This window comes from Hylaeus anthracinus, unplaced genomic scaffold (genome assembly GCF_026225885.1).
Source record: "Hylaeus anthracinus isolate JK02 unplaced genomic scaffold, UHH_iyHylAnth1.0_haploid 11994, whole genome shotgun sequence".
Taxonomy (NCBI): Eukaryota; Metazoa; Arthropoda; class Insecta; order Hymenoptera; family Colletidae; genus Hylaeus; species Hylaeus anthracinus.
This window is the reverse complement of record NW_026534341.1, coordinates 2,499,434-2,526,169: the sequence shown is the minus strand read 5'-3', so window position 1 is coordinate 2,526,169 and position 26,736 is coordinate 2,499,434. Positions and strand designations below refer to the sequence as shown.

General features: G+C 42.6%; 1 protein-coding gene across 5 annotated transcripts in view; it reads left to right on the top strand.

Moving 5' to 3' along the window:
- Positions 1–821: 821 nt before the first annotated feature.
- LOC128888722 (neurexin-1) overlaps positions 822–26,736 on the top strand; it is a 400,486-nt gene continuing 374,571 nt past the window's right edge. For all 5 annotated transcript variants that reach the window (XM_054145807.1, XM_054145804.1, XM_054145806.1 and 2 more), the window contains exon 1: positions 822–3,635. In XM_054145807.1, coding sequence (XP_054001782.1) covers positions 3,021–3,635 — 615 coding nt within the window. In that variant the 5' untranslated portion in view covers positions 822–3,020. The remainder of the gene's footprint in view (positions 3,636–26,736) is intronic.

Sequence of the window (26,736 nt, the reverse complement as noted above, 5' to 3'; positions counted from 1 at the left end):
GTCACGTCGAATCCTATCTTCGATATTCGTGCTATTATTAAAGGTCTTCGATATTTATTATTGATCTTAACGGTAATTGGATATCGTATTGTACTTAGGGTTAATATTAAGAGCTGGAATTTCGACAGGCTTATTCTTATATCTAAATGAAACTTTTGTTCCCGTTTGGGAGAGACAGATTCTTTTTTTAACCCTTCGCGGACGGAGCCGCTCGGCGAGCGAGCGTCTTTAGCCGAGACACGTCCCCAAAGGGTTGACATCGATTTATAATATATAAAATCAACGAAAAAATGCCGCGGACCGCGCGACGGAAACATCACCCGACACACAGCTGAATCGGTCGTGGTCCGAGGGCATTGCGCAAAGCCGTCCGAGTCCGTCCGCAGAGCGTACGCGCGCGAAACAACTCCCGACGCTTCTCGATCATTGGTTTCAGCCAGCAATTTTTCAGCGCTGGCGTCTAACCGCCAGCGTATTTCTCCGGCGCTCGAGGGTAGCCGTGAGCAATCTCTCGCGACTGTACACCACCACCACGGATACTCCCGAGCCGGTCTACGCGAGAACCGTATCCTCGGGAACAGACAGACTACACGACGACGTAGTCCCTCCGCCACATCTTCGACGCTGCCCGTCCTCCTCCCTCGCGATCGTTCAACCGTCACAACGGTATCCCTCTCCCTCTCCCTCTTGGATCGCGTGTTTGTCCGTTCCGCGTCTAAGCGGGCGCTTGCGCGTCGAAACGGCGCGAGGCGTCGGCGTCGGCGTCGTGCCGGGGGCGTCGCACCAACGTCGTCGGGCCAACCGACCGACCGACCGTCTCGACCGAGCGTTCTCCTCTCGGCCAGGCCAGTATCAAGCCGGGAGCCGTCGAGAGGGTTGATCCACCTCTGGAAACGGTGCTCATGCTACGCTCCAACGACGTATCCGACCAAACTTAACGGACGCAAGACACCCCAGACGTGGAAACGTCCCTATCGTGCGCGGGTGCTCGTGGCGGCCGCTGATCGACGCTCGGGGTGCCAGTGGCTGCCTAGTGGAACACTCGCTGGGGTTGGATGGAAAAAATGGGGCGTACGCCGTGCCACGAGAGCCGGATCGATCGCGAAATAAACGTACGCTGGATGGACGAAGCGGAGTAACCTCTTTCCAGTCGAAGCCAGCGTAATAAACGTTCCGTCGTGCAGAGGACCGTTCCGGGCTCGTGTCCGCGACGGTACACGCGCCATAGTGCGCCGACGTTCGTCCGTTTCGACGTAAACGTCGTGTTCGTCGCGACGGTGGTGGTGGCTGACCCCAACCAGGACAGCGGAGTCCGTTTTTGGTCGACGTAGCAGAGATATTAGCGTGCGCGTGAAACCGGAGCGTCGTGGTCCGACGTTAAAACGACACCAGAGGGTTAGGGTTGCGACGCGAGTCGATCGCGTAGGGTGCGTAGTGAAAGTGCTCGTGTCACCGTGTATCAGGAGGTCGAGGTCGTGCCACGTACATCGGCGTAGATAAACGCGAATTTATGAATCCGTGGCTCGGATCGAGGTCGGACGGTGGTCTCCTCTCAACGGGAATTCGCGTGACCCTGAGGCCATCGAGCTAACTAATTGGCGACTCTCGCGAGATCGCGGGTGGCGTGAAAGAAGCGGGTGACACGCCAGGAATCGAGGAAGTGCGGTCGAGGGACACTCGAGGAGACGACGACGTGGAGAGGATAGACGAGGAAAAGTGTGTCACCGTCGAGGTGCCTTAGGTTAGGTCGCAGCTAGGCTCCGTCGACGCTGGTAAAATAACAAACCTCCTAGGAAACTGGGCGCGTTAATTATCATCCGGTTGAGATCGTCTCACCTCCCATCTCTCCTCGGTTAAGTGACACTTTCGCGAAGGGACGCGGGATGATCGAGACGGGCGAGACTTCTCGTTCGGCGATGGCCTCGAATTGATTGGCGTCCGCGTCGAGCTCGATGACGGTGAAATTTGTTCATTGATGTTTGTCCGGGGAAAACGCCAACGGGTAGTGGGCACGGTAAATGGATTAAGAGACTCGCACTCGACCGGGGTTTACGAAGCGTTCCTGTGCACCGAATATGATCTCGATGAGAAAATTCCGGCTCCACGTCGATCCAGCTGATCAAAGTCCCGCAAACAAGGTTTCGTTGATCTGATTACCGGAAAGTGAGTTCATCAACCGCAATCCCAGTGCCGATTCACGAGTGGCCAGGAGAAGATCCGTCAGAAGCAAATTGTGCGTAACGTGATTTGTGAAGTGATTGCCATTCGTAAGGAGTAAGGTATTCGGTTGAAACGCAGCCGGATTTAAGCGTAACTCATATATATATATATATGCGCGTTAGGGTGAGTGGATGGCGAAGACGTGCGGTCACAGCGTGTCACGTGTCGTCAGGGGTACGTTCAAGAAGGCGACAAGAGCCAGCGTCCCTCGATTGGCGAACTAAAGGACTCGAAAACATATCTAGATCACTAGCCACTCTGTCTCTCTAAAAAGCATATCGATCCTACGTAGAACTACTTCGAATCTCGGAATTCTCATTCTACAAGAATTCTTCGTATCTATATATATCCTCGAGTATATACTCGACTATCTTTAACGATATTCTTAGGTGTACGTCAAGGGAAAGAAGACCCGCTAAACGTACAGCTTGCCCGCGATTCCGGCACGGACGTGTGCATAGTCACTCTCTCTTTCCGTATCTGTCGTCTACGCACGCAGCCAGGACCGCGCGTGCGTGCTCACGTGCGAATTCAGCCGGCACAACGTGGCTAGATAAAGAGTACACACCTGACCGTGCTAGATCGCGCAAACGACGACGGGTGCACCTAATCGACCCTACCGGACCTGGTCGGATGCGACCAAGCGATCACTAAGGTGGCCAAATCGGTGTGATGTGACGAACGAGAGGACCTGCGAGTTACCGTAGAAGCGAAGCGTCGTTGGTCCAACGTGAAACTCTCGTGTCGTCGAGCAATCAGATGCTCGACATCTAGCAGAGACTCTCGACAACCTGAACAACATGCATTCATCGCTAGTAACCAGCGGCATGGGGGTGTTGCTGCCGTTTCTGGTAGTGTTGCTCGGCCAGGTGGCCCTTTCGTTCGTGTTGGAGGGTTCCGCGACCAGCTACGCACAGTTCCGAAAATGGAACGCCGGTTTGAACGGCACCCTGGAGTTCGAGTTCAAGACGGAACAGGGAAACGGTCTGCTGCTGTACACGGACGACGGTGGCACTTACGACTTCTTCGAAGTGAAGCTCGTCGAGAGCGCGCTCAGGCTGAGATACAATCTGGGAGGAGGCGCGCAGATCGTCACCGTCGGTCACGATCTCGGCGACGGTCACTGGCACAAAGTGCAGATCACCAGGTGCAACGAGAACACCACGTTGACGGTAGACGGCGTCAGCGCCGTCTCGACGTCACGCGGAAAGGAGTTCGAGTTCGGGAAGCTGGCTGGGAATTCCGATGTCTACGTGGGCGGTATGCCTAGCTGGTACAACAGCAAGCTGACGCTGCTGGCGTTGCCTAGCGTGATCTTCGAGCCGAGGTTCAACGGATTCATCAGGAACCTCGTGTACGCCGACGGGGAGCACACGGTGCCCAGGAGGCAGGAGATGAAGAGCCGTGACGCCAAGGTAGTTCAGATTGGGTTTCGATATTGCTGGATTGGGGATTTGAATGTTCAGGAGGATCGAGAGGTACTTGTTGATCGAGAACGTACGTTTGGTGGTATTCTCCTCTTGGGGTTCATTGGGTCAAGTGGTATTATTGTGGGTATTATTGATTAAAAATATGATCCTTTGGACAACTTAGAATTCGTGTTATTTTTGCTGCACCAAGGATATCCATGGTGAACTCGATAAGGGAATTTTGTTCTTTGGTTTTGAATCTGTTTAATTTTTTATTGACGCGACGTTTCGACTATGAGGCTACTCTTCCGACGAAAAGATCTTTGGGACGAAAACAGACGATTCCACGCTCGTAAAAGGCAAAGGTTTAATTTTCAAACAACGAGTTCGTCTTGCGTCATGAATAATGTACATTGTCCAGCAAATAAATTGAAATTGACTTGGACGATAGAAGTTTGCATATTTTTGTAACGGGAAAATTTGGAAAAATGATGTTGCTTTTATTAACCCACGCAATTTATACTAATGCCACTCTACGTACAGATCGAAACAAGTACCAGAAATGATAACCAACAGACCGTTTGTCTCTACCAAGGTTTACAAACTCACCGAAATCCAAAATATCATCGAAACGAAATTCGACGGCCGGATCGCACCACGTGATTTAGTAGCGTATCACAAATACCGACGTCACAATTATCGCGCCTAGTAAGGGCAATGAAACATTCACGTCGCGGTCTCGCGGGATAACTTGGCAAGCAGCCCCGTTGCTTCAAATATTATATCACGTCGAAAAATAGCGGTCAAAGTCCGATCGATAAAAGGAACCGATAAAGTGGTGCAGCGACTCCCCTAAAGGGTCGGTTTATTTTTAGCGCCCTGTCCGTATTTGCGATTTTGGGGGTGCGAAACGTTTTCGGTTTGAATGCTTTCCATCGTACGCGCAGCCCGTCGAGTATCGGGGAGAGAATATCTTTAGGGTGGATTATCTCGACTCGGCTAGTAGAGCGACAATATCCGCTTTCCTCTTTCAGAAAATAAATCTCGAGAGTTCTTGTATCACTTTATATGTACCTTTAGTGGATACAGCGACCAAGTATTTAATAAATTGTGGAATTACCAAGTAGATATAAATTCGAAAAACGGATAATACAAATTTTACACGAATCTCTTGCAAGTTAGATATTTACGTGAGACAGCGAACAAGATTTTGCAAACGTTTTATTTACTAGCAAATTATCGAATGTAGCATGCCAGGTTTATTAGGAGTACAGGAAGGAATGTATTAACATTGAACGATAGTGATAGCCAACCGGGTTGGCTCCGATAGTGAAGAATCTGTTTCAGGTGATCGTTTCGTATACTCTTACGAGTCGGTGAATATTGATGTATTTTTATATGAGTTTAAATTTTTGAATATATTTAAGAATATATTTTTTTCTCTGTCACTCGCAGTCTAGTAAAATATATATTCATTTATTAATTTAAGTAACACTGTTTCATATAAAATGTAGGTAAAATTATTTGCTCTTAAGAAAGTATTTTCTCAGCTCCTGGAAATTGTATATTTCGGTTTCATTTAGAAACATAAACAATAAAAAAAAAAAAAAAGAATAAAAATGCGAAAGACTATCGTATCACTTTTTAGTAGTATTACAGATAAATAACGTCGAGAGAGATGTAAAATACCATTTTTGCTAATGGAAACGTGGGATTGCCTTATATTTGGAATAAAATACGTAGCCAGCATTAAATCTCCCTAATTCCATACGATACTAGACAAAGAGTTAATTACAGACACGAATTCCGTCGCGTCGCGTATTTTCTTAAAAAAGAAAAAAAAAAGAAAAAGAAAAAAGTTCCGCAACCTATGTTTGCTGTCTCCTATAAATACGTAGCCCACGAAGCACAAACTACTCACTATCTGGCCCTCTTACGAAACTTTACAAGCCCCCGGTTCCTCAGGAACAGAGTCTCGCCTTGACTTTGTTAACTCCGTAAAAATTTGTCGCGCGACTAAATTAAGTTGTCCCCGCGACGTGCCGTTACGGGCGACGCGGGAAGCGGTAAAGATTAAATTTACCACCTATGCACGCGCTAGACTCGCGAGAAGAATTTCATAACTTAGCCGAGAAGTGATATCCGCCGCGCGGATAGGAATTCCTCGCGTTTGCTCGAATCTGGGCCAGTCGTCGCAGAGACGTATCGTTACGCACGCCTCTGACACCGTTTCGTTATTTTACAGCGTCGTGGCTCGTTTCAAAAAGCGTTTCGTCCTTTTGAGCAACTATTGCGAAAATTCCCTATCCGCCCTTCCGTTCTCCTTTAGCAACCGTGGGTTTCGTTAAATAATAGATCGAAACAGCGCCCAGCGCGTTTGTTTCTCCGCTACATTAATCAAAAGGAGGGAATTGTTTCTCCCGTTACTCTTTCGTTGGCCAGTCAGCCGTGTAAATCGACGATAAATTCCGACGATCAACAAAAGTAATTTAACGTTTAACCGAGATATCGCAGGAACGCTTACTTGGCGCGACCCTTTCTACGCGTGTCGCATAGGGTTCGTTTCGCTTTTCCGACCGCTCGGCTCGCAAATATCGAGTTCTTTTATCCGTCGCTGTGCCGAAGCAGGAGGAAAATTGAACAACGAATTAACGTTGCGTCGCGGGAATGCCATTTCGTCGGAGACAATTACGCGACGGTTTGATATCTTTCCTCGAGGTACTTTCACGAGTTCGATTCCATTAATGTTATTCGCGGCGACCGGCAGTTGTTGCGTTAACGAATTTTTCAAAAATTATCTTCTCGGTTGGAATACATTTTTCTTTTCTAACGACACCACTGCTACATCATTACAGACATTTAGAACCGAATGCATCGGTCAAAGATATTTTGGGTATGACCCTGTTAAAAATATCACGAATGTTTTAACGTGAGCACTTCGATATTTTTATATACACGTACCGTGGGTTTAGAAAGTATTCGTACACCGATAAATTTGCGAAAAAACCAGAGGCGATCGATGACTTGAAAGTCAACATAATCGATGCCATCGAGGATATACGATCCGAGATAAAAAAATAAAAAAAGTTGGTATCTCGTAGACAACCTACTTTATTTAAATTTAAAGTTCGAGCGCTCTTAATGGAAAATTAATTGGACCCTTTAGGAAAAGGATCAAATTGCTAGGGTTACACCCTCCCTTCGTCGAAAACAAAAGAGATCTTCCCCCGATTCTCGAATTTTCGTCGCTAACCATAGACGAGAGGGTTGCTCCAGCAAGCAAACAGCGACATCAGCCCAAGTCGCGAGTCGCACGGTTAAACCTTCGATTCATCGCGCCGCATACTCAGACGAAGGGACTTCCCGTGTTTCCCGTGCGAGCGAAGAACGCAGACCGAATGTAATCTCGAGCAGTCCCAGAACGCAACAACCCTCTCCGAAGGTATCCAACGGACGAAACGGAGGGAAATGCAATTTCTGGCACGTCGATAAATCCGAGTCGTTCACGTGCATTGTGGCGACGTTGTTGCATAGAACGCGGGTGATCTAGGAAGGACGATAACGTCCGGCGAATTATACTGGCGCGCGAGTTACGTTGTCCGAGCAAGGGCGAACCTCCCTGACGGATATTCCCGATTTGTCTTCTTATCTAATCGTTCCCAGATTCGTCTGTTACGCCGTTACCTCCTCTGTGGCAAACGAGCAACGCCGCCGTTAAAATTCGAATGGTTTCGGTGTAATAACGAACAAGCGCGGATGCATTCTTGGCGGTCGGCCACCTCGAGAAATATGGAGTTGCCAGGGACAATGCCCGATTTCCTTTCGCGGAACTCCTTTTTGCGCTTTCGTTATCCGGTTGCCTGGTAATGCACTTCTGTTACACCGGCTGCTTCGGATTATACGGTACATATCTCGAATATGGGATTCTGCGTGAGGTATATAAACATTTATCGGGTCTTGCGAGGGAATATCGCGAATCGGTTGTAGCCACAGCGGCATAGCGCGAGAACGCTGGCATTGCTGTTACTTTTTGATTTTAACGAGTTTGGATAACGAGTATTGATGACTTCAATATTACCGTACACGTGGAGATGTAACCGCTTGAATTGTATCTTGTTTTGCTGAAGCAACGACGTTAATATCACGTTTCATCGAAGTAACCTTCTAAATATCGTTACAGATGAGTAAAAATGACCGCTTCAGAATTATAGCGTCTATTTAGATTCACCACTGGAACATTATAACGAGTTAGCGAGTTTTATATTCATAATGATTCGAAGTCGTGTAATTTGACTATAGCATACTGAATTCTTGCTTTACATTCATTTTCACTCGAATTTGTCTTCGTCATTCTCTGGTAATTTATTTAAATTGTTATTTAATTGTTATTTACTTGAATTGTATCATGTTTTGCTGTAGCAACGACGTTAATAATATCACGTTTCATCGAAGTAACCTTCTAAATATCGTCACAGATGCGTAAAAATGACCGCTTCAGAATTATAGCGTCTATTTAGATTCACCACTGGAACATTATAACGAGTTAGCGAGTTTTATATTCGTAATGGTTCGAAGTCGTGTAATTTGACTATAGCACATTGAATTCTTGCTTTACATTCATTTTCATTCGAATTTGTCTTTGTCATTCTCTGGTAATTTATTGGGACTTGATGGTCCTTCGATACCTCGGTGTTCCTGAACCTGTACCGAACATTAATGAAAAGAAAATTGAATTGTTTTTTATTATTACTCGTAGAACACTAAATAAGCCGTCGATAAAATACACCTTCTAATATGGAACAAACTAAATACAGAAACAGAAGTGATATTCATCGATGGATACGTCACTTTTTTAGACACGTATTCCAATTAAGACAATGTCCATATGTTTGTGAGCAGCGATATATATACATAAGAATTCGAAGGTGCCTTTAAGTTTTTCTTAAAAATTGAATTTTTCCAGAAACGAACTTTCTGGACAAACCAAAATTTTAACGCCACTTTATACACTGTCACGAATAATTCAAATCGACCACGCGAACGGTGCCGCAGACTTCCCGAAGTAGCAACGCTAATAAGCTAGATTGCATTCGATCGGTTCCTTCGGTATCAATGAACAATCTTGTTCCTGTCGCCCAGGGACTCACAGCGTAATCCACGGCTTTGGTACCTGTATTTAAAAAATTGAACCGCCCCGGGCTTTGTTTCTCAGCCGCGAGAGAAACGATGATCAAAGGCAGCGGATTGGTTCGTCAGGTTGCACAACCTCGGGTGCTTAACTTACCGTTCAGAAATAGAATTCCGATAGTTTGGAAGTTCGACAATTCCATCGCTGGGAAGGGCGAATGCAGTTCACGGTGGATCAGCGAACGTTAATATTATTGCTCGGTAGTTAACGGGGACGTACGCGGACCTATTATCATGTTGTGCGCGCGCCGTGGACTAACCGTGATTTCTCGCGGCGAGTATTTATACCGCGAGTATTTGTACTCGCCGCGGAAAGAGCAATTACAGGTGGCGGAGCTACTATTTCGCGACCGTTACAGCTTTAACGCGAACTGCATCGCGGTTAACGGCCACGTAAGGGTACGTTCGTTTAAATAGATTGGGTAAATAGATAGGCGCGATAACAGCGAATATAAATAGGTTCGTTACACGAATTCGAGGAAAATTATGAACGCGATAGAGGCACCTTTGTCGCGAGAGGGAGAGAATTTTCTTTATAGCGGTGCGAAAATGTAAAAGAAAAAGTTGAACCGTGATTCGTTTACCTCGATTTAATCGAAGCGTGAAAGGGAAATCGTGGAAACGAAGGTAGCTACTTTTTCAATCTTTTCGGTAAACGTTTCGCTGTGTAGCATTACCATGGATACCTTGACGTGACTATGTCGATGACAACGTATTTCCTCGATGCGATGGATATTTTTGAATGGTCACTTGATGCTATCATAAATGTTTTCATCTCGACGCTTCTATATTATATATTCTTCAATATATATTTCGAAGTGATCACACGAAGGAATTTTTTTAACGAAAAATTCGATATCAAATATTTAGAAAATACTCGAAGGCCAGAGTGTACCAGTGTACCAGTATTCGTGATTAAATGGATGCAGAAGTAAAAAGAAAATATGAAAGTATTACAGGAACTCCCGTTTTCAAGTGACAATTTTTAAATCAGATTCAAGCAATGCAATCGTACGTCTTACTGTTAGTTTACAATACATAAGAGTACCTGAATTACGTGAGATTATAATCAGCGTCACCTGTAGATGTCTCCTCGAGTAGAGTAATTCGGAACAACGTTGAAGTTTGTAGTTGAATCGCTCGCTCTATTCGAATTCACGCAAGGTGCATTGTTATCGATTTATTTAATGGCACGTGCCCCTGTCACTTAATAAATCTTCAACGTCTGAGGGCCCCCGAAGAAGGTAAAGGCTGACATCGTGTGACGTGTAACCCTTTCGTGTCGTGCAACCTTCTAGGCGAGTGTCCCGGGTAATAAATTGCGCGCACCGATCGAATTCTTCAGCTATCGCTTATCCGTCTTAATATTCGAGGCTTAAAACGTCTTAACAACGGAAGGTTACATTAGAAAGCTGATCACACTCGATCTTCGATTGGAATATTTAATACCCCTCGAGAATATTCATGGGGCGCTTCGAAAGTGGCTCTCTCGATATTTACCTAGCAGAACTCCAAACTCGTACGAAGAATTATTCCAATACATACATATTGTAAATGTTCATTCACGTTATAATATTTGCAAATATTCTTAATGTTCATTATATCGTAAATATTCTATATCCCTTTCGATATTTTCTTAGCAGAGCTCCGAGCTCGCAAGAAGAATTATTGCAATACATAAACATTGAACAAATTCATTTATGTTATAATATCCGTCATAGTTTCAAATATTTTCAAACGTTCTCAATATTCGTTACACCATAAATATTCAAAATCCTCTCTTAGCAGATATTTTCTTAGCAGAGCATAAAAAGAATTATTGCGACATGTAAATATTGTACATGTTCATTTATGTTATAATAGTGATTGTATTTTAAAATACTTTCAATCTTCATCGTAGTCACAGTTATACCGATTATTCGTTATAAATATTCGAAATTGCTCAGGATATTCCTAAAGTAGAAGTCTTAATGTACGTTCCGAAATTATCTTCACCAACGCTTATTACAGTGCAAAATGCGACACGATAAGCAGCGAAGCAGACAAGTTGATGTACGCGGCACGCGCGAGGGGTAGCCTATCAATTATGTATGTTTGAACAGTGTTTTCTTGAGTTGCAATCCAGCGATATCGAGCGCTCGGTGTTTCGTTCGGTCGGTGGCTGGGAATCGAAAGAAAAGAAAAGGACGATAAGCGTGATTAATAGACGAAGGAAAGGATATCGTTGCTGGAAAGATAAGCATTCGCTTCGACGTTGATTGATCGTCGCTTGGTTAATCGCCACCAATACTCGCGAAACTTATTTCATTCTTCGATGCAGCAATTAGTGACGGCCGATGTAATTATTCAGCGAGCTTGCGCGCGGCTTCGATTAATTTCCATCATCTGATGATGCAATTAATGCGACGCAAACATCGCGTCTCGCCGTGTTATTGGAACCTGGGTATCTGCGAGGGAACATTGTTCGATCGATTCTGAACAGCTGTCATCGAGGACATGCGTTGTTCTTTTAACCGACGTTACTTAGTAGCAGTACTTGTTTCCCAACGTGTTTTGTCGGAAAGTTAACGAATTGAATTTTGAGGGGTTCCTTTGAGCGATGCAGAGATAATTTATTTCAAGACTTTAGTCGTAAATGGTTGGATCGTGGATTAAACAAATTTAATATTTGAGAGCTTCTTCGAGGAGCGTAGAAGTAGCTTATTTAAAGATTCCAGTCATAAACGGGTTTGATCGAGGATTGAACGAATTTAATATACGAGAACTTCTTTGTGCAGCGCAGAGGTAATTTATTTAGAGACTTTAGGGTTCAGTCTGTGTAGAAGGGTCTCTTCGCGAGGCAGTAATTTTGTTTAATATCTAAAATGAACGCAGTTATGTGTAACGTCTGAAGAGAATATTTCGCGTACAAGAGAACAATCTTGAGATGAAAATTACGATATTATCACTGCAAAGTGTCCCAGGAAAATAATAATTTCGAATTCTACAGAGGATGGACAAATTTATATGTCATGCGTTTAATTAAAAAAAAAAACACACACACAAAAAAAACGGAATATTCTTTTGGATATATCTTCACGAATTTTGGGTGAAGTTTCAATATAAATAATTATTATGCCTATCGAATTTTGAATTCGCAACTCATGGCTGCCACTTGACCACCGCCATGCTTTGATATTTATTTGCACTTCTTTTTACATCCATTGTATATAAGAAGCCAGACAATTGATAGACAGAGTTTGACAATGTTTGACCGATGTTGCGAGAGTTAAATACGGGTTGAACAGAGTTTGATCGACGTTAGGAGAGTTAAATACGGGGTTCAACAGAGTTTGACTGACGTTAGAAGAGTTGAATGGAAGTTTGTCAGAGGTTGACTGCCGCCCGAAGAGCTTGAATGCAACTTTGACAGAATTCGACTAGGGGAGCCAATAATTTTCCCAGACTGATAAAAATGTCTGCATTAAAAGTGTAACTTGTAATAGGTTTGTACTATCGCCGTCAACCCAACGGATAATACCGTCCATGATCTATCAACGAGTAGACTATGATGGATGGATTTGTAGATTATGTGTCGATCAATAGCGAACGTACGGGCCTCTGTGACGTTGGATGCGCAGAATTTACCTTTAAAGCGATTGATAAATGTGTTTGGATTTCTTGTGTGTATGCAAATGGGACAGTTATGTGGGACGCGTGTTATTAGTTCGCAATGTGATCATCCCGTACGTAGATGTGATTGAAACGTACCAGTTGAAACTAGGCTGTCTGAATGCATAAATTATAACAAGGGAGTACGTGTTATTAAAATAATCGTGTAACGTACGAGTAAGTCTGTAATTTATTTTTGTTACGTTTGGTAATATTTTTAACTATGCTAAACGAAACGATGACATTTCTAGTTTTGGCAGTTATGTTTAGAGACAGCCTCAAGTGGACTAGTGTACTTTATCGTGAATGCTGTGTTGAGTTCGTCAAAGTTTGACCGGCGTTAAGTATATCGAGTTCGGGTTAATACAATAGTTACTACGAGTTTGTCAAGGTTTGACTAGCAATAAGATTGAAAAGCTGCCGGCTATTATTTACTAGATTAACTGACGTTAGGAGAGCCAAGTTCGAGTTTGAAATAGTTTGACATACATCGAGGGAGTTCTATACGAGTTCCACAGAATTTATTTTGAGCTTAGAAGTTTAAAAGAATAACTCTTCGAACTTTATAAATAATTCCATCCTGTTCCTAGGAGATCTACAAAATACAAATTTCAATTGCATCTTCATCGGTCAAATAATAAATACGTTCCTGTACATAATTCTAATCCCTGATTCGTATAACCTAGTCAAAATAATTATCTACGCGTACCGCAATGATTAAAACTGCAATGATTAATAACGTTCTCTAACTGCTTACATTTGTTCTCTGTGCCAGTGTACCCCGTGCTAATTCATTTTGTAACAAATGCTTTGTCAACGAAGTGCTTGTTCTTTTGTATAATTACCGTTCCGATCCATTATGACCGAGAAGTTGCAAATATGCGTTAATCGAGATGAGAGAACCATTCCCTTTCTCTTCGCCGTCTGATTAATCGCCCCTTTTCAAGCACGTTTAAAAGCTTTCGCTCAAGTGAACGAAAATGGGACGTAAGTAGATGGAAGCATTAGCAAAGCTGTAGCTCGAGGGTACGCGACATGCGTTGCGTGGCTCGTTCGTGTGTAAAACTGAACGATAAGTGTTCCGTTCTAACCAATTTCTAACGCGCGCGTCAGGTATCGTCCGTTTTATTGGATGTTTTCTATCCTTTCAAAACGCAATTTACAAATAATTCTCTTAAAATTCGTAAAGGAAGTACTTGAAATTTTTGAAAGAATTGCGTCGATTATTTAAAGCTTCTGCTATTTTATTTAAATTTATTATTTCGTTCTTAATTCGAGGAATATTATTGCTCGCAAATTACTCGAGTACTGCTTCAAATTGCTGTTTCTTAATAATTTCGCAATAATTACAAGGGAAAATCTAGACATCGATAATTTCTGTATTATCGGTTGAACAGGATTGGTTTTACTAATCCATCGCGGAAAAGAGTATTTACACGAGAAGGACCTCTTTTAAAATCATCAAATATATACGAATAATATACGAGTACAGTGGAGATGTTTTTATATTTGAAAACAAGTGGTAATAAAGTATATCCGAACATCGAGCATTTATTTTTATGTTATTTTCCTCTGTCCTCTATAGATTCTGCGAACAATTGACAACGTGCGATAGCAATTCCATAGAGGGGAGTTCGTCGATTTTTTAATGAAATCCTTTTAACCAGTAATCTCGGTATGAAAGGCCAGCGAAAGAATAGTCCGCTGAGCTATTTCAATATTTCTACAGTCCGTCGTTGCACGTACTTTCCCGATAAACTCTATTTCCCTTCCGATATTTTCCTGGAAATGCCGCTATTACATCATCAATGCATATTTCACGTACCTTACCATTGTTTGGGGCGAGATAATGCCGCTCGGTTCCACGAAACTCGCTGGTAACTTTATAGCTTCAAGTACTCGCTTTTATATAATAGAGTTCGATGATTAACGTTTGCGTTATTGTTACTCTTTCGCCGATAAACTCTTACAAGCTGATTTCCGTGAATTTCATCTAAACAATACCGAATTATCCTTTCGAAAATGTTGGAAGCGAGTTTGAAAAGAAAATCGATGTCAGCACTTTAAGAAAATTTGATTTTTGATCTATCATTTCTCAAGTAGCCGAATCAGAGTGTAACGCTGAAGAGTCAAGGTAAATACAGAAATTTTCAAATAAAATTCTTAAATTATTTCGATATCTAAACAGTAACAATTTTCTGTATAATTATGTGCATATTAAAAAAGAAAAAATCTTGCACACAATAGTAGTAATAATATACAAAATATTTTCCTCCGATACTACGTTTTCATTGAAATTAATTTTATTTATAACCATTATTACTTTCTCTGAACCTGGAATTCTATTAATTGTATCCCTTTTTCAACGATTTATTTGAAATCGAACATTTTTCTCTTTACGAAGCGTAAAATGTTATTTTGATGACACAAAGCGAACTTCTATCGATATAATAGAAAATGATATCATCGCGAAGAATTAGGCTGCGTGAATTCTAGACGGTATTATCCCGAGAAACGCTACCTGGGTAGTTACAAAGGCGTTCCAAGAATTTTCATTAAAATACTCGCGTATCAATTTCGTCATATCCTTCGATACGCCCTTTGGAATTTTCGCGTTATTAGCTGTTACAAATTTCGAGCTGATTATGATAAAAGCAAGGCATCGAAAGGCAGTCAAGTATTTCTTTTCCTTTATAAACTGGTAACGCTCTCGATCGAGCAACAATTTCGATATCACTCTGTTTACTGTAAAATCCAATCGAGCATAGGAGAGAAATGTTAAAGGACCGATAATTAACTTGCCTCGTTAACGACAAACGGGGTTTCATATGAAATTACGGTCTCGTGCCAGTGAAAAGTTTCGCGAGAGCACTTCGCACATGATCGTCCATTATTTGCAAGTAGCGTGCAGAAAATAACGAGTGGATGTGGTCGCAGAAAAATTTGCTCGACTGATAACTTTTTAATTACATGGCCGATACATTAATTTAAAAGCCTACTCGATAATTTAATTTTGATTTGGAAGTAGCTTCGTGCTTCGTGCTACCGTTAGGAAATGGTTTCGTTAATAATTTCATTAGTATACTGATATCTGCAGCATTTTATAATTAATTTGTAATTTATCACGTACATTTAAATCGAACATCGAAGCTGAGTAACCTCTGCACTTTTATTGAATTTTTATTTTTGCAAATTCTATTCAGCCTTAATTAATTTGTTCAACCTTACAGTAACCATATAATACATGACGGTTTTATATATTCTTTAATATACATTCCTGACTCTTCAGACTTTAATTTTTACACGACTGCTCTAATTATGATATAAGAATATTTTGACAAATCAAACTATGTCCCACATGCTGCTAACTGAACATTCCCTTTAAACGTCGACATCCCACGTTCGATAAATTAAAATACATGTATTACCAATCGCCTGAGAAGACACAAAGACAGTTCGCTTTTTTTTACAAAAGGATTTTCTGTCGCACAAATTTGTCCCGAAATTTTCGTGAATTTGTTTCCAAGTGTCTGTCGCTCGATCAAGTTTACACGAACGATTCAGAATCACCCTGTATACAAGAAAAACCATTTTACCTGGAGCAGGATCGTTCAAGAGACGTTTCTACGCCAACGGTTAATTAAATTCATCACAGGCAGGAATCTCTGCCAGTCGATGGAAGTGCTTCCCAGCGTGCATCGTATTTCAGCGAGCTCTCGCGAAAGTTTACCCATGGCGGAGTGGTTCCGATTGTTTGTCATTATGAGAAGCAATTTCATGCGAATGCAATTACAAGATGGGACACCGTCGCTCCAGGAACACGCGTTTGCGTTTTAATGCGTGCACCGGCCTGGCTGCGAAGCGTCCGCGATTCGCATGTCTGAATGGCTCAGGCCAGCCAGAATCGTGGAATTGCCATTGCGCTTCTTAATCGATTAGACGTCAACTGTGCAGGCATCGGCGTAACATGCGAATGAGATTCTGCATGTCGATGGAAATTCTGGGAGACTTTTCTGGGAGACTTTAGTTCGAAAGGGAAAACGTAAGATAATTTGAATACGATGGAACAGTTTTAAAATTGTACAGCGACGGTGTTTGTCTATATAAACATATACGATATAATTGCGCGCGTTCATTTATTTCGTAACATTCTTAAATGTGTTGGATATTAATTATAAAGTCACAGATATTCTAAATATTCCGAATATTGTAGAAACTAAATTACCGAATTACTTTCTTCGGTAACTGGCCTCGATATTCGTTATATACATAGATTTTCTGAATACACCAGACACTTCTGAACCATTTCGCACTCACCATTTATAATTACACTTTGGTTGCTTTCTAGATAGCCCAATACTATAGTTATGTCGAAATATGAACGCTACTGCAACTCCTAGCAGCGAACACGCGAAGCTTGATAACGAAGAAACAAACCGAGTTAACTAACAACAAAACGGAGGTACGATTTCTGTGGGAAGTCACTCGTAAACCCTCTGGCGAGATTGTCCTATTAAACGTTTCCGCGAATCGAAAAAAAACGGGAACTTCAAACAGCCGGATACAGTGCTCCGTTGGCAGACGAATTACGAGCGCGGAGGAACGATGCTCGGTTTTGTCGGCGGTTCCCCGAACAGACCAGAGCCGCGGTTGCGACGCGGAAGAGTGGGAATGCTTTCCGCTTCCGGCGAAATTCCCGCCATATTCCCAGAGCGCGGCACTTCCGGATCTCCGTAACTCTCCCTCTCGTTTCCTTCCATTCGTTGGCTTCGAGGAATGATCCGAGCCATTCGGCGGCGACTGGCCCTGCTCCCTTTTGTGCGAGACCCTACAACGTAATCCGAACGAAACGCGAGGGTAGAAATGTGATCCATACCGATGGACGCAGCTTCCAGACCGTCTTCTTCGACGGTTGCACTTCGGTTACATCTAGCAAGCACGCGTAGCTTTTGTTCGAGTCTATCTACTCTATCTACTTCGCCAACGATGGGTCTGGGATGTGGACAGATGTCATCGATACATTTACGTTTGGAATCGATGCGATTATCTTTTATTGGGTATTTGATGCCGAGAGTTATCGGATTATTCGTGGCTATCGGGAATATAACGAATATTTCTGTTTTAGAATGCGGTGAATGTTTAGAATATTGATGAAAAACTGAATTTCAGAAAAACTACAGTGATATGCAGGGAGTTTTGTTTGTAGTTTTATTTATAGGGGATCTTGTGAGGCCACAAACAAACCTGTTTGTAATGCAGGAATTATTTTCGTTATTTTCTTTATAGAGAGGCTTGCGAGTCTAGAAACAGAACTGTATACATCGAGGTAATTGTTTCTTTAATAGCGTCTATGACGACGCTTTTAAGTGTGAAATACTCGAGATTGATATTTGTGCGTAGAAATGAAACTGTATCAATTCCTTCTACGTAACGAATCTCCTTTCACGATAATCGAATAATCGATACCGTGGCTATTCAAATTTCAACGTTCGTTTAGCGAATCTCTCAGCGAATATAAATTTCGCAACGAACATTCATCGACATCAAAGAAATTGCCAATCGACTGCCAAATGATGCATCAGCTCAAAAATAAAAGCAGCAAAATTCCGATTCGCAAATTCTAGTAATAGTAAGTGGTCGCATTTCCCGTTTCACCGAATCAAGAAACAAGAACGACTTCGTCCGAGCTAGGTCCAACCTTGGCGAACGCACAAACACGCGACCCACGTAAAACGTTACGGGAAATCGACAAAGGGACGCGAAAATAGGTTGTTGCGATCGCGAACTCGGTACAGAAACAAAAATTATTCCATGGAAAATACTCTAGCGAGGCAGGAGTGGGGAGGGGGAGAGAGAGAGAGAGAGACGGACGAACAAACGGTGTATCCAACGCGAAACAGAAATGTGTTTTATTTATTTTTTTTTTTTCTATTTTTTTCGACCGGCATTCCCGTCTCGTACTTGGGATAGCAATTTTACGAGTGAAATACAGTCGGGGTACGAAGCGAAAACATTTTGTCATCGTCAAAACCGACGGCAAATGTTTGCGTTGAAATATACATGGAAACCCTACGGGCGCGGTTGCGGATGTGCTTTGGATATCGATTCCGCGACCGCGATTGTTGTGAAAGCGCGAATGGGAGAATGGTTTTTCTCTTTCGACGAAGCACGTTACACTTATCCAGTGCTTTCGCGCGCTCTTACCTCTTAACCCTGGCTTCGAGTGCTCCGGCACCGGAAAGTTTCGGTTAATGGTAGCCGTTTCCCGCGAAACTTTCGCGATGATTTCACCAGACATCCTAAATCTCGTGACTAATCGTTCTAAAACCACCCACGCGCCCGGTATACGTCTCGCACGAATCTATCGCGATGAGAAATTCTCGAGCGGTACGTTGTACTTTCGATCGAGCGTGCTAGAACGATTTTGATTGTTTTAGGTGTCCAAGTGCCAGTCTTCTTTTCCGGAGAATGTTTAGGATTTTAGGGGAGAACATTTGCCGGTGTAAAAGCGATAATGTAAATATGGCGAGAGTTTTGTTTGTAATTTTATTTATAGGGAGTCTTGTAAGGCCACAAACAAACCTGTTTATAATGCAGGAATTATTTTCGTTATTTTCTTTTTAGAGAGGCTTGCGAGTCTGCAAATAGAACTGTATACATCGAGGAAATTGTTTCTTTAATATCGTCTATGACGAGGCTTTTAAGCGTGAAATACTCGAGATTGATATTTGTGCGTAGAAATGAAACTGCGTATGTCGTAGGAATTATTTCTTTAATATTCTCTAAACGAAGCTTGTGTTCAAATAAATATAAGGTAATTGGAAAACGAAATTTGGCAGTTGAGATACAGAAATGTTGATAACTGTTGTGGGATTTATTTCTGTCTTTAAATTTTGGCCAGAGTAAAGTTCATTGGTACATGAAATACACGATACATTATGTAAAATATTTCAGCGATTAGATTACTTTCATTCGAGGCTTCGTTGGAGTTAACATTTGACATTCGAATATATTAAGTTTCATGGTTAGGTCTTCTAGATTTAAGAATGTTTCACGGTATTTCTGGACAAATTAGGCCGAATCGCCAGATATTTCGTGAGATTATTTTCTCTTTGCGTGCTACAGCGATTCTAATCACAGAAGCTAAATCTCTTTCTTAATTTCGACCGGTGTTCCACTTGTACAACGTCTTAAAATCGAAAAGTTCAACTCTATATATAACCACTGTATCACCTTGTTGCAAAAACAATTAAAAATGGCTACAATAGTCTTGAATGTATAAAAAATTGACAAGTGAACAGATCGATTATTGATTCTACGGAGCTAGAAACACCCAAAGTCTAAATTATATTCTTCGTCGATGCTATTGGATTTATTATCGACTATCGAGCAAAGTTATGCCTATGAAATAGGTTGCCGCAAGAAATCTCGGATTCATAGCACGAACCAAAGAGCGATTAGTGATTACAGAAAAGCAACGTCGTTGTGTAACTTCTTATTTCGCGCCTATTAAGCTCCATTCCAAAGAAAAATTGCATTCACTTCTGGTTATTATTCGATAAAATCGTTGGCCTTTTACGTGTTCCTTCAAATTTACCCGTTCGCATATGTTATGCTACAAAGTTCACGGCACAACTCATTTTTCATCGCACGAACGCTCCCTCCCGAATCTTTTCAACATCCACTTAAAAGCCAATCTCGTGGCTTATCGTAGTTACGCGATTAGAAACATACATATAATTAGGACTGATCTCGAACGATTTTTAATTGGCGCACACATAAATCAACCGTTCAACGAGGATTGCAGTGGAGAGAATTTCTGGTTGACAACGCGGCGCGTGTTCTTTTATAAATTATCTTTCCGGAACTTCTGAATAATTCAACGCCTGTTTACGAAGCTGAACCATCTTCTCTGTCCGAACTAGTCCGAACAAGTCCGAGGACTGTTAAGGTAGTCCTTGCCAGGTCTTAAGAAAAGGGCGCGAAGTGTGAAGCGAGGGGATGAAGAGTTGAAAAATGGGGGTTGACGCGACTTCGCCAAGCTCTCACGCTAGCCCGAACCTGTTTTCGAATATTTATGACTATCGAACTATATCGAGCCCGTGCAGTTCTTATCGAACAAGAGGTGCCTCGAGGCACCCTTAGTCCCATATCGCTGTTATCGACGCGAGGGAACGAGATTTCTTGGATCTGCTCGAGGAACTTCGACAGAGACAACTTATATTGATCGCAAAATGTGACACACTGCTATCCTGCGACGGTTTGCAATTTCGAAACTTCGATTATTTTTAGTCTAACCTAGAACCCTTTATTCCGATTAAGAAAACTCCCGCTCGATGCACCGAAACATTCAAATAAATTGCTCCGAGGCGCATCTAACCACCGATTCATTCGGTTTCCAACCCCCCAAAAAAATACTCCATTTTCCACTTTCAATTGAAACCGTACAAATTGCTCCAAATTCTCCAACTTTCCCCTATTTGTTTACCTTTTCTCCAGCCTTTTATACGCCCGAATAAAAAGAGGCGTAAAGGGCGAGAGTCTAAGGTATCCGGTCCGATTTCTAGGCGACTCGTAGGAGGTCGGACACTGGGCTATCCACCTGAAGTCGACGTTCCTTTCCAACAGAAAAGAAAAGGCGGAAGCAAAACTACGAGACTCCGAGTCGCAGCAGTACGTACGAAGGAGGTCGAAGAAAACGTCTAGAAGTGGAAGTCTGGCCTCGACTGCCATCGAGTTTCCTTTCAAACGATACCTTATACCCCTGGCTTCGGGCCTTTCGTTTCTTACACCCTTAACTCGAGCCTCTTTCCCACCTTCTTCGTGCCCGCGGCAACCTGGCTTCCACTCAGCACCGACATAATAGGAATTTAATACCGTAGCTTCGCGGCCAAAATGGCAGCTGCACGGGTCACAGCGGGGGAGGAAAGATCTCGACACCAGCAACGGGGCGATTATTTATAAATCATTGATTTCTCTGACCCTATACATTCCGTGCTGGTCCGTTTTATCGAGAAAAGAAGAATTGTTTGTATCTGTAGCGATAAACACAATTTATTTACGATGATCTCTGCAGATCACGAAACGCACTTTCTTAAATACTTGATTAAATATTCCGAGATTTTCGTGGCATTCTTAAGCGTACATCAAGTAAATCTTTTATCTAGCGAATTTGAAACCATCGGTCTGATTTAAATTTACCAGGAAGCGTTGGATTTTCGAGGGCTGTACAGGGTGTTCCGGAGTTAGCGTGAGAACGTGTAAATGAGGGGTAGACCGGAAATGGCGCTTTGTTTTTCGTTAATAATTCATAAACAAACCACCATTCGATATTCCTGCAAAGGAAATTGTGCTTTCGAATCGTCTACCCCTCATTTTCTCGTTTTTACACTAATTCTGAGATACTCTGTACATCGAGAACTAAACGATAAATTAATTTGTAATTTAAGAGAGACAGAGATTAATATTTCATTCGCATCTCGACCCAGTTTCGGGACAGTTTTAAACGAGCGATACGTGAAATATACCACTAAGCGCCTGATTTTTAGACCGTTGTGTCTCGAAAACTATACGGTAAATTGACTTCTAATCGGACAAGTCCGATTCCAATGCGCAAGTCAGATTTTTGCAAAATCTCCGAAAAGTCGTAAATCGTTATATTATTGGACAACGTTAATGCTGCGGTCATCCTTTGTCCGAATCGCTGGCCTCCATCGAAACAAAGGGCACGTATTGATTTCGCGACCTGTTCGACGATCGGGACTCGAACGAGGTGTTAACGGCCGCGACCGAGTTAATTTTAACAATAATTAAGCATCGTTAGTTGAAATTCAACGTTTCCGCGGGCGACGTAGCGCGCGCATAGAGTAAACAGTATTTACTAAATACTCGACGCGACACAAGCTTCCCTCTCGACCCGCTGGCCGCCTTCGAAATAACAAGGAATCTCAGACACGCGCTACGTCTTCAAAATTAAAGCCCGCCGTATATATATATATACGATATTGCGACGCATTCGGTGGGTAGCCAGGAATTTACAGCCCTAACACTGTGTGCGCTCGCTTTTATACATATCCCCCTGTAGCCGGGGAATGTCGATATCGGCATCGCTCCTCATTTTTCCACCCCCGTCGCGTTTCTCACGTCGAATTACGCGATCGAGCAGCAAGGTAGGAAGAGAGCTTCGGGCACCGAATTTATCGAATTTCTCCAGGGACCCCCCGGCTACCCAGAGCCCGCTTCGAACCTCGAGATTCTAGCTGGCTGTTGCGACACAGCGCTGCGACGGTCCTGGACCTCGAGAACGCGATACCCCTGCCAAGCTTACCGTTTAAATGAAACACATATTGATTTTGTGACCTGATCCTTGGACTCGGACACCCTCTAAATCGGAAAATATCGACCGAACGAAATTATGGACTCTGCAATTTTAATACTAAAATTATCGGTTTCAACGTGAGCCTGTCGTACATACAACTAATATCTTTGTAAATAGAGTAAAACCGATCGACAAAGTTACTTCTGTATAGCAATAATTGTCAGGACTAAACTAACTCGGACCATTTCCGGTGTTTCGTTGAATAATATTTCTAGCCAGGAAATCGCACAATGGGGTATTTTCTTAACGCGTAGATCTTTGAAAATATGTGATAGATCGCGAGATTTACGCAGCGTCGGCTTCGTAACGGAGAGAGGCATCGGGCGAACGAGTAGTGCCCGAACAAAATTACTTTCCCGTCTAATGGTTCAAACTCAAACATGATGACATAATCCCGTGGGTAAACTCGCATCACTACTCTGCACTGCCGAAGAAGTCCGGTATTAATTATTCCGTAACTACCACGCGACTAAAGTTTCCAAATAGAACACAATTAAGCAAACAACGCCGAACAACCGATGTTATCTTCACTCGACGCTTTCGACGACCCTAATTACAAGCCAAGGGTAACAACGGGCAAATATCCAACGGAAATCGTGGCTTATCCGAGTTCCTTTCCACGAAACGGTTGATTTGTCGCCAAACCGCCCCCGCAAAAAGTTCTTTAAGCGATACTCCGCGGGTCTCCCCGTCAGCTCGGTTTTTTTTTAACAAAGATTCACGATCGTTAGGCGATGCGCCAGTTCTTTATTCCTCGATAGGATCCGAAGGTGGAGGAAGCCTTGGCCATCGATGATTAAGTCGTCCCCCGAGTTTTATCCTCGAAGGGTTGCGAGACTCTCCTCTGGGAAGACTTTAACCAACCCCCTTCCCCCTACCATGCCACTTTCGTCCTTCTCCTTCTGCCGCGAAGGGAAGGGAGAAACGTGGCTTTATCTTCGATCGTACTTTCGCGCCGCTGCGGTCTCGTTTGCGCAAAGTCGAGCGAGATAATCGATACGTCTTCGTCTACTATCGCCACCGGGAGCAGTCGAGATGCTATTTCTTTCTTTCACCCTTGTCCTTTATACCTTTCCGCGCGATTCCGTTTATCGAGTCACCTGCCCTTCCTCCCGCACCCAGCATCCATCGCTTGTTTGTTCGTTGCTTTAACCCTCCGATTCCCGTTCCTCGAATCGTCCAACGTGGACGATTTTACTTCGTTTCTGTTGCTATCGACGTAAACAAATGGCATGGAAGGTTGACGATTAGCCATCGTGGTAGTTGGAGTGAAATAGCGAGGGTCTTGTACCTTTTGGAAAGTGCGAAAAGAATTTATTCGACGAGAAAGGATTCTCCTCCGATTAAAATGAATTTAGCCGTTCAAGTCCGATACGATAGTCTAACGCCTTCAAATGAATTCCTTTTGGATTTTTTGATACAACGAATGCAATGTGTACGTCGCTAATTAACCATCTTTATTTTAAACATTACGATGAATTATCAAGTTCCCAACGGAGTTGATATTTACCATATTTGTCTATAAGTAACAACACTGGATGGCGAAACTTCTTTCGTTATAGTTGACACGGTGGGTTTGATTATCATTAGAAGTAAACGAAACTATGTATATAAAATATCAAGAAGAAAATACATGTTTCGTCGTTTACAATAGAAGATACGACATACTGTTAATAAATGTTAATATAACTGTCAATAAATCGGTCTACATAGAACGAAGTCATCATTGAGGGGTAGTCGAGCCGTACACACCATTTGAAATGAATAATATCTAACGCGCTCATTCAGTGAAAGAACAGAAGTACAAGAATTTCCTCGACTGGAAAAAGAACAAATGCCTTCTAAAGTGGTTTCCCGAGCCAGGGAATCCGAACGAAGTCGTAGAAATACGTTTTCTTGGGACTTTACTTCTCGGAGACCGTTGTTTTTCAATTCGTGCGCCGCACGAAAGATTCGAATGCAAATTGAGAAAAGTTTCGCGAGCTACGCGAACTTCAATGAGCGACACGCCGGCGCTAACCCGAAGTTACGAAAAAATTCTCTGTCATAAGGGAATTTCGCGAGTTTTGAAATTTAATTAGCGACGCCGTCGGCTCTTCCCGAATATATTTTTTACCCTGTCTATTTTTCAATCCGAAGAATTTCACCGCGCGCCCCGGCCACGCCGACAACAAACCATAAATACCAAGTACCCGCACGAGCCATAAATTTCTACGAACACGATGCGGTCTTCGAGATATTCATGATTCCAGAAGAACACGACGGTTCTTTCTGAGGAGAACATTTCTCTACCCGAGGGTACGAGAACCGGCTACATGATTCATGTAACTTCGCACGAAACATCTTCGTGAACCGGGGAAAAAAGTTGTACCCTCGGATGACAATTTTATGGCGACTTTGAGCGTCGAATTATTATTACATGTGTACCGCGTGTATCTATACGTTTATTAGAAATTTCAGCGATTCTCGGATATATTGTTTGTTCTTTTTTTCTTCTATAATTGTTAAGATCCTACAGAGAAAGGAAACCGATTCCAAAGCAATTTTAATTAGAATTAAGAAGGTATATATAAGCGAATGAATAATAGAAAAAAAAATACAATGAAAAGAAAATGAAAAGATGTCGCCATGTATACATAGTTTATCCATGCATCCACCATTGAAACGCAAACTTAATAATGGGAACGGCGAGATTGCAGAGCAATTCGAGGCCTCGCAATTCCAAGCGTCATATTCAACGACTGGCGGCCCATAAACCACAAATATTAAACACCCTTATAAACCACGACCCTTCTGCGATTCCAAATACGCGATTCAGTTGAAGTATCCTGGTTGCTCCGTTTCATAAACCGGAACGGTCTCAGCCACTCATTCAAGCACTTTTCAGTGACTGATTCCGAAGACCTAACATTTGTTTCGTTTCACTTTTTCTATATTTAAATGTTACGAAAAATATATTTAAACATTTCAGATCGACAATTCATATTCCACCTGTTATTCTATTCGCTGAACATGGTCTCACTCGTTTCTCTGGCGATTATGTTTGTCCTAGTTAACTCGGGTGCGGCGGTGTAAGTGGTTAAACACGTAGCATGTTTACATCCGATTTCCAGTCAAGTGTCTAAACATTCCTAAGGAGAGTCTGTTTACAAAGTCACGTTTCGCTTTCGCGCGCAGAAGTTTGTATATCGTCCAACTTGTACTGCATCGTTGTTCTATTGTTCAATTGATTATCGTAGAATGTTCGAAGAAAAATGTACAATTAAAAGTTACACTCTTGTACAAGTTATTATATTTCGTCGAAAAAATTACTAAAGAAAAATTACTAAATATCTAAAGATTCCTTTGAATTCGCGAAAGGTTGCCGTTATCGAGAACTGTTACTTTACGAGGAGCATTTTAATTTCCTATTCCTACGTAAAATAAAAACGTTCTCGTTACAGACTTTCGCGTCCCACTGTACACTTTCAGCATCTCCTTTTCCATTACCCACCCGTTACAAAAATAGTTACACTTTATAGTCACGGCCGACGTAAAGACCTCGCCGTTACAAAGGCGAGCGTTACAATAGCCGCTGTAAACCCGGTACTGTAGCGATAAGCCTATCAAAAATTCTATGGCGCATCCACGCGGCATAAAATCATATTCGCTTTGAAAAGAGGCTCGCCCGGCTCGAAAGCGTCGAAGAAAGTGTTGCGCGAATGACGGCGGCCAAGAGCCGAGTAACAGGATTCTGAAACCGTAATCCTTGGCGAAAATTCGAACTTTTCGAAAAAGGATTATTCGAAGTAACGCCGTCATCGAGTTATCGGAAACTTTCATTTTTATTCGAGCGGTTCGGTTGAATCGGAAAAATCGTTCGACTGTTCGTTTATTTTCGGGGGGATGGAT